This window comes from Symphalangus syndactylus, chromosome 18 (assembly GCF_028878055.3).
Source record: "Symphalangus syndactylus isolate Jambi chromosome 18, NHGRI_mSymSyn1-v2.1_pri, whole genome shotgun sequence".
In the NCBI taxonomy this organism is placed as follows: Eukaryota; Metazoa; Chordata; class Mammalia; order Primates; family Hylobatidae; genus Symphalangus; species Symphalangus syndactylus.
Window position 1 is genome coordinate 103,405,278 of NC_072440.2, and position 16,155 is coordinate 103,421,432.

The 16,155-nt window shown below is 41.3% G+C and overlaps 1 protein-coding gene across 3 annotated transcripts in view; it reads left to right on the forward strand.

Annotated features, from left to right (window-relative positions):
• Positions 1-16,155, forward strand: part of MBOAT2 (membrane bound O-acyltransferase domain containing 2) — a 153,762-nt gene that overhangs the window by 92,494 nt on the left and 45,113 nt on the right. For all 3 annotated transcript variants that reach the window (XM_055252544.2, XM_055252545.2, XM_063622840.1), the window contains one exon: positions 3,148-3,243. In XM_055252544.2, coding sequence (XP_055108519.1) covers positions 3,148-3,243 — 96 coding nt within the window. The remainder of the gene's footprint in view (positions 1-3,147; positions 3,244-16,155) is intronic.

The window sequence follows — 16,155 nt, forward strand, 5'->3', positions numbered from 1 at the left end:
GGGTGGGACGGGAAAGTGTCTTAATTTAATGTGTCTATAAAGGAGTACCTGAGGCTGAGTAATTTATAGAGAAAAGGTTTATTTGGCTTGCAGTTCTGGTGGTTAGAAAGTTCAACATTGAGCATCTGCCCCTGGTGAGGGCCTCAGGCTGCTTCTACGTGTGGCAGAAGGTAAAGGGGAGCCAGTGTGTGCAGAGACCACGTGGCCAGAGAGGAGGAAAGAGCGGATAGGTGCCAGGCTCTTTTTAACAACCAGCTCTCAAGGGAATAAATAAAGTGAGAACTCACTCACCTTCTCATCCCCCAGGGAAGGCATTCATCTATTCATGAGGGATCTGCCCCCATGACCCAAACACCTCCCATTAGGCCCCACCTCCAGCATTAGAGATTAGATTTCTAGATGAAGTTTTAGAGGAGACAAACATCCAAACCATAGCAAGAATTTTCTTTCAGCTCTTGATGTAAAGAGTTAGACATGTGCAACAGGGAGGGATGTTATTGATGGCAGCAGTCTTGAAAAACAGCCAGCCCTCTGGCCCCCACAGTTCACATGAATCCTACATGAAAGTTTACCCACTTTCCTCCCAGGATCCCCAGAGTCTCATCTCATTAGGGCATCAAGCTCAAGTTCTTGATCTTGTCATCTAAGTCAGGTCTGGATGAGGCTTGTTGGAGTGGGTCCTCAAGTACAGTTCTTTTGGATTTGAGGACCAGTGGACTAACGGACAAGTGTTTTGCCCCTCACACACCTAGGATCCAGTGATTATCAGCAATAGGACAACTGTAGGAGACATTACTGTTAATGAAAACGATTGGACTGTAAGGCACTTCTCAGTCCCTAGTCCATGGTGATTGTGAAATCTAGACAGATATGTGTGATCAGTTCCTTGATTTAGGGCCCAGACCGAGTCCCTCGAGTGCATCTGTGTGGTTTTTGGCTTCATCCTCTGAGCTCTTGACTCCACACCCTGAACTAGTCGTCCTTTTTCATAAGAAATGGCCAGGTTTTGCATTTGAATAGCTTTCCTAGACTGCTTCCTATGGGTAAAATTTGGGGTCCTAAACATCTCTTTTCATTTTGGAACTGTCTCTCCTTTTCAGTCTAATATTTTACAAGCCCATTAGAAAACTATGTGGGCTTCCCGTGTATCTAATTGTAATCCTCTACATTAGACAGAAACTACACCCACAAATCTCTTTTAGACAGCCTCCTTTCTACTTTGAGAGTTGGGGTGCTGTGTGACAACACCCTTGAGGTTCTTAAAAACTTTTTTTTTTTTATCTATCAGAGAATGTCTAAGAGGCATGCCCTTAGGATTCTTAGAAACGGCTTCTTATCTGACATATTCCGTAAAGGTGTTTGGTTACAGTAGCACCCCATTTTCAGTTACCAGTTTCTGTTTTGATTATGTCATTACATCAAAACATAGTGGCTTAAAACAAATTGATACTCTGTATTAGGTTGCTTATGCCTGTGGATAAGCAGTTCAGGAGGGGTTCAACTGGATAGCATCATCTCTTTTTCATGTGGAATCAGCTTCCTCACCCATGTCTAACCACTTGGTGCTCCTTAGTGCCTCACTCTCCATCTCCACTCTGCTCCTCTCTCCTTCCTTCTTTGTCCCCTAGATGTGTGTGATCAGTTCTTTGATTAGGACCTAGACCCAACCCAATCCCCAACCCTTCCTTTATCCCACCTTTTCTCTCTTGCTCTTTCTCTGGATCGTCTCTCATCCTCCAGAATCTCTACATGTAGTGGTCTCAAGATAGTCACACTTCTTCCCAACAACCAACTTCTAAAAGACAAAAAGTACCAGGTTAATTATGGTTCACACCTGGAACTAGCAAAATGTTGCTTCTGTTATCCACTGGTCTGTGCAGTTAGAAGGCCAGCCCACAGAAGTGGGCAGTTAGAAGTGGGCAGAGAGGTAGACTCCTCCTCTTGACGGGGAGCAGTACAGGCTGCAGAAGAGCGTATGAAATAGGAGACACTGTTTTGGGCATCTTTGGAAAGTGCAGTCTGCCACATGATGTTTAGAAATTATTTTAAATTTGATTTCTCAACGCCTTGTGTGTGGGTATCCATATGTGCTATTTTTATTAGATACAGCAATCACAAATATATTAACTTTGTTAAACATTTGAATTAGGAAGCTTTCCCTCACTGTTCTTTGCTCAGGAATAATTTAAAAGATTGTAATGAACTATTTGTCAAAAGTTTGAAAGAACTTTCATAAAACCACCTGAACTGCCTACATGACAAAGATTTTTATTTGGTCAAATTTTTTTTTTAGTTAAATGTTTTTTTCTCCCTTGATTTCTTCTATATCATATATGCTTAGAAAGTCCTTTCCCAATTTCAGAACATTTGAATATTTAGTCACAGTTCCTATTTGTTGTACTTGTATATTTTACATATAATTCATTAATCCACATAGAATTGTTTTGGTGTGAGATGAAGGCATAGCTTGCTTTTCCCCACCCAGATTGTGAACCAATTAGATGACAACTCATCCATTCCCTGGTAATTTGCCTTCATCCTATTCAATGTTAAATATTCTGGAGTCTGTTTCTGGGTTTCTGTTCTCTCCTGTTGATATGTAAGTTCTTTCACCCATGCTGTGTTTTTAATTGTAACTATATTCCAAGCATCTTAAGTTTGTAGAAATCAGTAAGTGTTCATGGCTATGAAATGTGTGTAAATGCCACCCGACTGATACTAAGAAGGTAAGCTTTTAGACTATCGAGGACAAGTTTTTTTCAAAATGCTATTAAGAGTTTGTTTAATGTATACCTTAGCCAAATATTTTTGTGCTAACTTTTGTGTCCTAGAAAGGAGGAATAAATGGAACACATACTAACCACATGTTTATGCTTGTGATCATGACTTTCAAATATGTAAAGTGGTGTGTGTATGTCTCTCAGAAGGAAATGAATAAAATTTACCATTGAAGGTGATAGTCAAGTCAACTGAAGCGGATACTGGAAAAGAGTTTTCATAATTTATTAAAGAAGGCTGCTTGTAGAGTAGATCTAGTAATATTTAATTTCTGAACCACATCATTTAGCTAATAAATTACTTTAAAATGTACTCTTTCACAAAGTGCATCTTTTATTTTCATTAATGTAGCTTATTTTTGCTTTGCAGTTACTGCTTTGTGTTTGCTCTGGGATACCTCACAGTGTGCCAAGTTACTCGAGTCTATATCTTTGACTATGGACAATATTCTGCTGATTTTTCAGGGTAAGATGAAAACTTTGATTCAGTAGCCTGTTTTATCCATTCCAACAAGGTGGTTAAAGGATAAAATGTATTTGCATTTAGTAGTTCAAGTGAAAAGCTATTATTAAACATTTTAGTTGAAAATTTCTTTCTTTTTTTTAATTTTTTTTAATTTTTTTTTTATTATTATACTTCAAGTTTTAGGGTACATGTGCACAATGTGCAGGTTTGTTACATATGTATCCATGTGCCATGTTGTTTTGCTGCACCCATTAACTCATCATTTAGCATTAGGTATATCTCCTAATGCTGTCCGTCCCCCCTCCCCTCACCCCACAACAGTCCCCGGAGTATGATGTTCCCCTTCCTGTGTCCATGAGTTCTCATTGTTCAATTCCCACCTATGAGTGAGAACATGCGGTGTTTGGTTTTTGGTCCTTGCGATAGTTTACTGAGAATGATGTTTTCCAGTTTCATCCATGTCCCTACAAAGGACATGAACTCATCATTTTTTATGGCTGCATAGTATTCCATGGTGGATATGTGCCACATTTTCTTAATCCAGTCTATCGTTGTTGGACATTTGGGTTGGTTCCAACTCTTTGCTATTGTGAATAGTGCTGCAATAAACATACGTGTGCATGTGTCTTTATAGCAGCATGATTTATAGTCCTTTGGGTATATACCCAGTAATGGGATGGCTGGGTCAAATGGTATTTCTAGTTCTAGATCCCTGAGGAATCGCCACACTGACTTCCACAATGGTTGAACTAATTTACAGTCCCACCAACAGTGTAAAAGTGTTCCTATTTCTCCACATCCTCTCCAGCACCTGTTGTTTCCTGATTTTTTAATGATGGCCATTCTAACTGGTGTGAGATGGTATCTCACTGTGGTTTTGATTTGCATTTCTCTGATGGCCAGTGATGATGAGCATTTTTTCATGTGTTTTTTGGCTGCATAAATGTCTTCTTTGGAGAAGTGTCTGTTCATGTCCCTTGCCCACTTTTTGATGGGGTTGTTTGTTTTTTTCTTGTAAATTTGTTTGAGTTCATTGTAGATTCTGGATATTAGCCCTTTGTCAGATGAGTATGTTGCAAAAATTTTCTCCCATTCTGTAGGTTGCCCGTTCACTCTGATGGTAGTTTCTTTTGCTGTGCAGAAGCTCTTTAGTTTAGTTAGATCCCATTTGTCAATTTTGGCTTTTGTTGCCATTGCTTTTGGTGTTTTAGACATGAAGTCCTTGCCCACGCCTATGTCCTGAATGGTATTGCCTAGGTTTTCTTGTAGGATTTTAATGGTTTTAGGTCTAACATTTAAGTCTTTAATCCATCTTGAATTAATTTTTGTATAAGGTGTAAGGAAGGGATCCAGTTTCAGCTTTCTACATATGGCTAGCCAGTTTTCCCAGCACCATTTATTAAATAGGGAATCCTTTCCTCATTTCTTGTTTTTGTCAGGTTTGTCAAAGATCAGATAGTTGTAGATAATGCGGCATCATTTCTGAGGGCTCTGTTCTGTTCCATTGATCTATGTCTCTGTTGTGGTACCAGTACCATGCTGTTTTGGTTACTGTAGCCTTGTAGTATAGTTTGAAGTCAGGTAGCGTGATGCCTCCAGCTTTGTTCTTTTGGCTTAGGATTGACTTGGCGATGCGGGCTCTTTTTTGGTTCCATATGAACTTTAAAGTAGTTTTTTCCAATTCTGTGAAGCAAGTCATTGGTAGCTTGATGGGGATGGCATTGAATCTATAAATTACCTTGGGCAGTATGGCCATTTTCATGATATTGATTCTTCCAACCCATGAGCATGGAATGTTCTTCCATTTGCTTGTATCCTCTTTTATTTCACTGAGCAGTGGTTTGTAGTTCTCCTTGAAGAGGTCCTTCACATCCCTTGTAAGTTGGATTCCCAGGTATTTTATTCTCTTTGAAGCAATTGTGAATGGGAGTTCACTCATGATTTGGCTCTCTGTTTGTCTGTGATTGGTGTACAAGAATGCTTGTGATTTTTGTACACTGATTTTGTATCCTGAGACTTTGCTGAAGTTGCTAATCAGCTTAAGGAGATTTTGGGCTGAGACCATGGGGTTTTCTAGATATACAATCATGTCATCTGCAAACAGGGACAATTGGACTTCCTCTTTTCCTAATTGAATACCCTTTATTTCCTTCTCCTGCCTGATTGCTCTGGCCAGAACTTCCAGCATTATGTTGAATAGGAGTGGTGAGAGAGGGCATCCCTGTCTTGTGCCAGTTTTCAAAGGGAATGCTTCCAGTTTTTGCCCATTCAGTATGATACTGGCTGTGGGTTTGACATAGATAGGTCTTATTATTTTGAGATACGTCCCATCAATACCTAATTTATTGAGAGTTTTTAGCATGAAGCGTTGTTGAATTTTGTCAAGGGCCTTTTCTGCATCTATTGAGATAATCATGTGGTTTTTGTCTTTGGTTCTGTTTATATGCTGGATTACATTTATTGATTTGCGTATGTTGAACCAGCCTTGCATCCCAGGGATGAAGCCCACTTGATCATGGTGTATAAGCTTTTTGATGTGCTGCTGGATTCGGTTTGCCAGTATTTTATTGAGGATTTTTGCATCAATGTTCATCAAGGATATTGGTCTGAAATTCTCTTTTTTGGTTATGTCTCTGCCAGGCTTTGGTATCAGGACGATGCTGGCTTCATAAAATGTGTTAGGGAGGATTCCCTCTTTTTCTATCGATTGGAATAGTTTCAGAAGGAATGGTACCAGTTCCTCCTTGTACCTCTGGTAGAATTGGACTGTGAATCCATCAGGTCCTGGACTCTTTTTGGTTGGTAAGCTATTGATTATTGCCACAATTTCAGAACCTGTTATTGGTCTATTCAGAGATTCAACTTCTTCCTGGTTTAGTCTTGGGAGGGTGTATTTGTCGAGGAATTTATCCATTTCTTCTAGGTTTTCTAGTTTATTTTCATAGAGGTGTTTGTAGTATTCTCTGATGGTAGATTGTATTTCTGTGGGATCGGTGGTGATATCCCCTTTTTCATTTTTTATTGCATCTATTTGATTCTTCTCTCTTTTCTTCTTCATTAGTCTTGCTAGCGGTCTATCAATTTTGTTGATCTTTTCAAAAAAGCAGCTCCTGGATTCATTAATTTTTTGAAGGGTTTTTTGTGTCTCTATTTCCTTCAGTTCTGCTCTTATTTTAGTTATTTCTAGCCTTCTGCTAGCTTTTGAATGTGTTTGCTCTTGCTTTTCTAGTTCTTTTAATTGTGATGTTAGGGTGTCAATTTTGGATCTTTCCTGCTTTCTCTTGTGGGCATTTAGTGCTATAAATTTCCCTCTACACACTGCTTTGAATGTGTCCCAGAGATTCTGGTATGTTGTGTCTTTGTTCTCGTTGGTTTCAAAGAACATCTTTATTTCTGCCTTCATTTCATTATGTACCCAATAGTCATTCTGGAGCAGGTTGTTCAGTTTCCATGTAGTTGAGCGGTTTTGAGTGAATTTCTTAATCCTGAGTTCTAGTTTGATTGCACTGTGGTCTGAGAGACAGTTTGTTATAATTTCTGTTCTTTTACATTTGCTGAGGAGAGCTTTACTTCCAACTATGTGGTCAATTTTGGAATAGGTGTGGTGTGGTGCTGAAAAAAATGTATATTCTGTTGATTTGGGGTGGAGAGTTCTGTAGATGTCTATTAGGTCCACTTTGTGCAGAGCTGAGTTCAATTCCTGGATATCGTTGTTAACTTTCTGTCTCGTTGATCTGTAGTCTTTTTAGTACTATCTAAGTCAGTAAGAGCCTTGTTCTGCTTCTTCCTGCCTAATGGGACTTCCTTTGGTTCTTAGGTCCTTGGGCTAGGTCAGTCTGAGTTTCCTAGAGAAGGCGCTCAAGGATCCATTTTACTTCTATGCACTTCACCTCTTTGCAGTGTTCTCCATTCGACACCAGTGTTCAGTTGAGTAGTGGAAATAACTTCTGGCGTTTGTTCCTTCAAAGGGGATTTATTTTCTTCCTGGTGCTAGATGAGTCTTTTTGTCCTGTAACAAAACTGATTTTGTATATGTTGTGAAATAAATGCACAAGCTCTTACGAAGTAACTTGCTTTCCATCTTTATAAAGTGACATCTGCTAACACTTTGGTACCAGATGGGGAAGTTGAAGATAAACCTTTATATACATATTTTTTTATGTCAAGCTTGACTGCTTTCTCCAGTGAACAAGATACAGGAGGCCTGCTTTGGGCTAGTCTTGAGTCATCTGGACGGCATAAGTAATGAGCAGTAAATCCAATGTAAGGATAAGTGTATTGGAAAAATCATGTTACCTCTGAAAGAAAAATTGTTCAGCAATAGAAATGGACCAAAGTTGTATGAGCTCAGGGAAAAAAAAATGACTTCTATGAAACAAGAGAGTTTTAAAAGAGAAAGAGGAAATACCTTTTTCTCCCTAATGAGATTAAAGTATATTTTACTACACAGATTTTAAAAATAGGTTCAGATGAAAGGAAATTACATAAAAAACAAATAAAACCCAGGTCAAAACAAAACAATTTAAATGCACTAAAAAACTAGTTAATCAAAGCTATTGAGTGGAATTGGGAAATACACCTGGAAGGGCAGAAAAGGAGAGCAGATGCTGGCCATCTGGTTTATGGATAGTAGGTATTCCTGGAAAACATGACCTCTTGAGCAGGATCAGTAGATACTGGACCACTGTGAAAACCTTCATGACCTTGAGGAAGTAGCCCAGGTCACACTGTCATCATAGTGTAATGAAACTGGGAAATAGTTATGTAAGTTTAAAAGAATTGCAATCACTTAGAAAATTTAATTCTCCTGAGAATTTGCACCTATATTGGTCTTGTTCATCATGCATCCTAGTGCTTAGCACATGGTGACATTAAATATATATTGAGTCGGGAATAATACTTCAGTACAGAAGAAAGTTGAAAATACAGTGAGAAAAATGGGGGAAAGTAACAGACAACACATATGGAGAAACTGGAGCCATGTGGGCAAAGCTGTGCCATCTGAAAGAGAAATTAAGAGCTTTGAATACTTGTTATAATAAGTGAGAAATAAGCATTTATTAATAGTAGCAAATGAAACAAAAAGCATACTTTTAATTAGTTTAATGTTGATAACAAATATTAACATTAGCAACTTAAGGTTAACGATACTGTAAAATCATAAATTTTCACACTGACCTTTAGAGTCCTGGGACTCTGCAGGCAGGTTCTGCAGGTGTCAGAGGAGCTCAGCAGACGAGGTTCTAGGTCCTCCAGTCTTGCTTCAGCCACATCTGCTCTGTATTTCTGTAGTTTGTATTTTGGGATTCTATATAATATTTCACTAAAAAATATTTTGTTGCTCTTTTAACCATTCGATTTAAAAAGTGATTTACATAGCCATTTGAATTTATTGTACAGCCGTGTGGATTGGTGTTAGTATGGATTTGTGTGATTCAGTCTTTATTGGGCTCTCACAGCCCCTCTATCAGTTTGATCTTGGTCATTACCCTTTTTATTTCCCTCGTCAGCTATTCCAAATTCTTGTCGGTCTCAAGACCTTTACCTCACATTTCTGTATTATTTAGGGATAGGCTAACTGCATTTAAAACAGTAACATTATTTCAGTGGCTCAACGTAATAAGAGTTTATTTCTCATTCACATTATAGTTCATTGAGGAGGGAGTCTCTGCTCCACACAGTCATTTAGGGAACCAGACTCCTTCCTTCTTGTGGTTCCACCTCCTTCAGGCTCTGGAATCCTGTAGGTGAAGTTGAGGGCGGGGTGGTGAGTGTGAGCAAAGCGAGGGTGTGCCTGTGCAACACTGGTGCCTGCATCCTGTCAGCGAGCATGAGTCACGTGGCCTCACAGATCATAGGACAATTGACATTAAGAGCATAGTGCATGTTTAAAAAACAGCTGTATAGGACGTGACTTTAGAAGTATTTCGCTGACATTTAAAAGGCTGGGTGTGGTGGCTCATGCCTGTAATCCCAGCACTTTGGGAGGCCAAGGCAGGTTGATCACTTGAGCTCAGGAGTTTGGGCAACATGGCGAAACCCTGTTTCTACTAAAACTACAAAAAATCAGATAGGCATGGTGGCGCATACGTGTAGCCCCAGCTACACAGGAGGCTGAGGTGGGAGAGTCGCTTAAGCCCTGGGGGCAGAGGTTGCAGTGAGCTGAGATTGCACCACTGCACTCCAGCCCAGGTGACAGAGTGAGACCCTGTCTCAAAAAATGAAATAAATAAAAATAAAATGCCATTTAAATACTTAAATGCAGTTTTAAAAGTTTAAATATGTAGAAGAAAAACAATCTGGCCTTTTTAAGATAGAAAACCTTTTATAAATCTCCAAGTTTAAAGAATAATTTTTATGCATTAGAAGGAAACTTTTTTTATTATTATACTTTAAGTTCTAGGGTACATGTGCACAACATGCAGGTTTGTTACATATGTATACATGTGCCATGTTGATTTGTTGCATCCATTAACTCATCATTTACGTTAGGTATTTCTCCTAATACTATCCCTCCACCATCCCCCCAACCCACGACAGGCCCCGGTGTGTGATGTTCCCCTCCCTGTGTCCAAGTGTTCTCATTGTTCCCTTCCTACCTGTGAATAAGAACATGCAGTGTTTGGTTTTCCATCCTTCTGATAGTTTGCTGAGAATGTTGGGTTTCCAGCTTCATCCATGTCCCTACAAAGGACATGAACTCATCCTTTTTTATGGCTGCATAGTATAGGAGAAAACTTTTGGCCATTATCAGTGAACTGATTAATGGTAGATAGTCGAATTAGCTGAAGGAGGCCATTGTGGCAGAATGACCTTGAAGGCTCTTGGTTTTTTTTGTTTTGTTTTTTAATGGGCACAAGAGAGAAAAAAGCCACCTAGAGACAGACTCTCCCCTTGATGAAGTATTCAGGCACAGGGAACCCTTGAATGTGTTATAATACGTGAGCAGAAAAGATCCTGACTTGATCCTAATTAGAGTGAATATCATAGCTATTCAGAATGTTGGATGGCTAATAAGGTGGATTGGATAGTGACTCACCCTTGGTGCTGAGCTGATCCGTTGCTGTGATGCTAGAAAGTGCAAGAAGCAAAGCCCAGACTCTTGCTGAGGAATCAGTGTGAAATCTCTCTTGTATGGGACAGTTTTACTTGCACAAGAGTATGAAGAAACTGTGTGTGTGTGTGTGTGTGTGTGTATGTGTAAATTGTTAGGTTTAAGATACATTTAAAATGTTGATTAGATAAAGAGAAACTTATACCATAATACAAGTTTCTGTTTACAGAAAGGTTGAAAAGCTACTGAAGTTGTTCAGTCTCATGTTAGCCTCAGAAAATAGATACAAGAGAAGTATAAAACAACTAAATAGCTTTCTTCATGTCAGCAGTAATCAGTTAGAAAATATGATAGAAAAAGGATCCTATTTCAAAAGCAAGAAAAACCATGAAATATGTAGTAATATGTGTAAAAAGAAATGTACAGAACCTCTGTGCAGAAAACTATAAATTTTTACTGTAGAACATAGAGTAATTGGAAAAAAAATCAGCCTGTTTGTTTGAATAATAAGACGCAGTATTGTGACTGGGTGCAGTGGCTCACACCTGTAATACCAACACTTTGGGAGGCCAAGGTGGGAGGACCACTTGAGCTTAGGAGTTCAAGAGCAGCCTGGGCAACATGGTGAAACCCCATCTCTACAAAAAATTTAAAAATTAGCTGGCATGTGCTGTGCGTCTATAGTCCCAGCTACTCAGGAGGCTGAAGTGGGAGGTTCGCTTGAGCTTGGGAGGTTGAGGCTGCAGTGAGCCATGTTCACACAACTGTACTCTAGCCTGGGTAACACAAAAAGACCCTATCTCAAAAAAATAAAACAAAATAAACAACCTTCAGTATTATAAAGATACGAATGGGGCTGGGCATGGTGTCTCATGCCTGCAATCTTAGCATTTTGGGAGGCTGAGGCGGGTGGATCACTTGAGGCCAGGAGTTTGAGACCAGCCTGACCAATATGGCAAAACTCGTCTCTACTAAAAATACAAAAATTAGCCACGTGGTGGCGCACAACTGTGAGGCACGAGAATCACTGGAACCCAGGAGGTGGAGGTTGCAGTGAGCTGAGATCACACCACTGCACTCCAGCCTGGGCAACAGAGCTGTCTCAAAAAAATAAAAAATAAAGTAAAATTAAAAAAAGATACTGATTCCCCCAAGTTAATCTGTTGGTGTTAATGCAGGAAAAATTGTGGAGTTTTGAGGGAAATTAGATAAATAAATCAAAAATTTTCTCTAGAAGAATAAATGCTTCAGTGTAGTGAAGTTGGTATAAAGACATACTGCCGTCTGTAAAGCAGGAGTCATTAAAATATTCTGGACTGACAGGAATAGGCAAATCAAGGAAACCTGGATGAAGGACTGAGAAAGAGACTCACGGATCTAAGAAATAAAAATACAGAATGGCAGTGGTGGGATCAGAAATCCATGGGGAAAGCCAGGCTCTACTCAGTAAATGGTATTGGGACATTTGGAAAGAGAAGAGAAAGGTGAATCCTTGCCCCACGTATAGATAATAGATTGTAGATGGAAGTGAGAACAGATTTTTTGGCAAAAACGTTCTGATTGGAATATGTTGATTTCTGTGGTACTGAAAGAGTTGCTTTTAGTGCACCCACCAAAAAAAATCTATGTGAAATAATTGTTCATTCACATCAAGAATATATCTTACAGCTAACTGAACTGTATCAGAGGCTTGGTAAATGTTTACTATTGCTCAGTCATGTGTGCTCCTTCACTAAGGTTTATTAAGCAGGCACTGTGCATTTTGCTAGGTTCTTGAAGGCTGAGCCAGGTACTTTTGTAGGCAACATTTTTTTCAAGTATAAGAAGAAGTGATAGACCATGTGATCTTGAGAGGTGAAGCCAGCTGCGCTTCTGGGTTGAGTGGGGACTTGGAGAACTTTTCTGTCTAGCTAAAGGATTGTAAATGCACCAGTCAGTGCTTTGTATCTAGCTAAAGGTTTGTAAATGCACCAATCAGTGCTCTGTGTCTAGCTAATTGGGTGGGGACTTGGAGAACTTTTGTGTCTAGCTCAAGGATTGTAAATGCACCAGTCAGCATTCTGTGTCTAGCTAAAGGATTGTAAACACACCAGTCAGCACTCTGTAAAATGGACCAATCAGCACTCTGTAAAATGGACCAATCAGCACTCTGTAAAATGGACCAATCAGCAGGATGTGGGTGGGGCCAAATAAGGGAATAAAAGCAGGCCACCCAAGCCAGCAGCAGCAACCCACTTGTGTCCCCTTCCACGCTGTGAAGGCTTTGTTCTTTCACTCTTCACAATAAATCTTGCTGCTGCTCACTCTTTGGGTCCCCGCTGCCTTTATGAGCTGTGACACTCACTGTGAAGGTCTGCAGCTTTACTCCTAAAGTCAGTGAGACCACGAACCCACTGGGAGGAACAAGCAACGCCAGATGCACTGCCTTTATGAACTGTAACAGTCATCGCAAAGGTCTGCAGCTTCAGTCCTGAAGTCAGTGAGACCACGAACCCACCAGGAGGAACAAACAACTCCGGACACACCGCCTTAAGAGCTGTAACACTCACCGTGAAGGTCTGCAGCTTCATTCCTGAAGTCAGCGAGACCACGAACCCACCAGAAGGAAGAAACTCCAGACACGTCCGAACATCAGAAGGAACAAACTCCGGATACACCATCTTTAAGAACTGTTAACACTCACCACGAGGGTCCGCGGCATCATTCTTGAAGTCAGCGAGACTAAGAACTCACCAATTCCAGACACATTTTGGCGACCACGAAGGGACCATCATTATCGCCAAGCAGTGAGTACCATCGGACCCCTTTCGTTTGCTATTCTGTCCTATTTTTCCTTAGAATTTGGGGGCTAAATACTGGGCACCTGTCGGCCAGTTAAAAGTGAATAGCACAGCCGCTGGACTACGGACATGGGTGTCAGGCTTTCTGGTAAAGGGCTCTCTAACAACCCCCGACTCTTAGGAGTTGGGAGCGTTGGTTTGCCTGGAAACAGCTTCCACTTTTCCTGTACCTCTAGGCTGAGCTGAGGGTCGATAGAGAGGAAAGCCATTCAGCTCTGGGGTCCCGACAACAAGTTGGTTGACCCTGAGGCCATGAGCGGAACTCTCAAAGTCATGTCGCCCAAGTGAGACTCGCCCATCTATCTTATCTATCCTGACCCTTGCCTCCTGGGTCCTAATGCCTGTCAGACAAACTTTCTCTCGCCTCTCTTCTCCAAGGCTAGTCCTGCTTCTAAGAACCACTCCCTGTCTCTGGTGCTTTTCTAGTTTCTCCTGTAAGAATGATTTCTAGTATAAACTTCAGGACTCTGTTACCTTCTTTAGGCACCCAGGCACACCAATCAGAAAGACATAATTTTTGCCCAAAGCCTTGTCATAGGGGGGACTAGCTGGAATTTTAGAATCTCTCCTCAGACAAGCAGGCCTAACAAAAACTATTCCTGAAGCTAGGATATGGGATGCATCAGAAATTGTGTCCTTCCTATTCATATAAGTGAGGACAAAAGGCATCACTCTTCCAACTCTGGAGATCCCTTCCCTCCCTCAGGGTATGGCCTTCCACTTCATTTTTGGGGCATAACATCTTTATAGTACACGGGTAAAGTCCCAATACTAACAGGAGAATGCTTAGGACTCTAACTGGTTTTCAAGAATGTGTCAGTAAGGGCCACTAAATCCGATTTTTCTTGGTCCTCCTTGTGGTCTAGGAGGACAGGCAAGGGTGCACGTTTTTGAGAATGCATCAGTAAGGGCCACTAAATCTGATCTTCCTTGGTCCTCCTTGTGGTCTAGGAGAAAAACTAATGTTTCTGCCGCTGCGTCGGTGAGCGCAACTATTCCGATCAGCAGGGTCCACGGACTGTTAAGGGTTCTTGGGCAGGGGTTGTTTCTGCTGCTGCATCGGTGAGCACAACTATTCCGATCAGCAGGGTCCAGGGACTGTTGCAGGTTCTTGGGCAGGGGTTGTTTCTGTTGCTGCGTCAGTGAGCGCAACTATTCTGATCAGCAAGGTCCAGGGACTCTTGTGGGTTCTTGGGCAGGGGGAGAAACAAAACAAACCAAAATCGTGGGCTGTTTTGTCTTTCAGATGGGAAACACTCAGACATCAACAAGCTCACCCTTGAAATGCATCCTAAGCCATTGGGACCAATTTGACACACAAACCCTGAAAAAGAGGCGGCTCATTTTTTTTTTGCGCTACAGCCTGGCCCCAGTATTCTCTCTCTGATGGGGAAAAATGGCCACCTGATGGAAGTACAAATTACAATACTATCCTGCAGCTTGATCTTTTCTGTAAGAGGGAAGGCAAATGGAGTGAAATACCTTATGTCCAAGCTTTCTTGTCATTGAAGGAGAATACACAACTATGCAAAGCTTGAAATTTACATCTCGCAGGAGGACCTTTCAGCTTACCCCCATATCCTAGCCTCCCTATAGCTCCTCTTTTTATTAATGATAATCCTCCTCTAATCTCCCCCACTCAGAAGGAAATAAGCAAAGAAATCTCCAAAGTACCACAAAAAACCCCGGGCTATTGGATATGTCCCCTTCAAGCTGTAGGAGGAGGGGAATTTGGCCCAACCCAGGTACATGTCCCCTTCTCCCTCTCTGATTTAAAGCAGATCAAGGCAGACCTGGGGAAATTTTCAGATGATCCTGATAGGTACACAGATGTCCTACAGGGTCTAGGGCAAACCTTTCATCTCACTTGGAGAGATGTCATGCTATTGTTAGATCAAACCCTGGCCTTTAATGAAAAGAATGCGGCTTTAGCTGCAGCCCCAGAGTTTGGAGATACTTGGTATCTTAGTCAAGTAAATGATAGAATGACAGCTGAAGAAAGGGACAAATTCCCTACTGGTCAGCAAGCCATCCCCAGTATGGATCCCCACTGGGACCTTGACTCAGATCACGGGGACTGGAGTTGTAAACATCTGTTGTCCTGTGTTCTAGAAGGACTAAGGAGAATTAGGAAAAAACCCATGAATTATTCAGTGATGTCCACCATAACTCAGGGAAAGGAAAAAAATCATTCTGCCTTCCTCGAGCAGCTACGGGAGGCCTTAAGAAAATATACTCCCCTGTTACCCAAATCAGTTGAGGGTCAATTGATTCTAAAAGATAAGTTTATTACCCAATCAGCTGCAGTTATCAGGAGAAAGCTCCAAAAGCAAGCCCTGGGCCCTGAACAAAATCTGGAGGCTTTATTAAACCTGGCAACCTTGGTGTTCTATTATAGGGACCAAGAGGAACAGGCCCAAAAGGAAAAGTGAGATCAGAGAAAGGCTGCAGCCTTAGTCATGGCCCTCAGACAGACAAACCTTGGTGGTTCAGAGAGGACAGAAAATGGAGCAGGCCAATCACCTGGTAGGACTTGTTATCAGTGTGGTTTACAAGGACACTTTAAAAAAGATTGTCCAATGAGAAACAAGCCACCCCCTCATCCATGTCTGCTATGCTGTGGCAATCACTGGAAGGTGCACTGCCCCGTAAGACAAAGGTTCTCTGGGTCAGAAACCCCCAACCAGATGATCCAACAACAGGACTGAGGGTGCCCAGGGCAAGCACCAGCTCATGTATCACCCTCACTGAGCCCCGGGTATGTTTAACCATTGAGGGCCAGGAAATTGACTTCCTCTTGGACACTGGCACAGCCTTCTCAGTGCTAATCACCTGTCCTGGATGACTGTCTTCAAGGTCCATTACCATCTGAGGAATCCTGGGACAGCCTGTAACCAGGTATTTCTCCCACCTCCTCAGTTGTAATTGGAAGACTTGGCTCTTTTCACATGCCTTTCTTGTTATGCCTGAAAGTCCCACACCCTTATTAGGAAGGTATGTATTAGCCAAAGCTGGAGC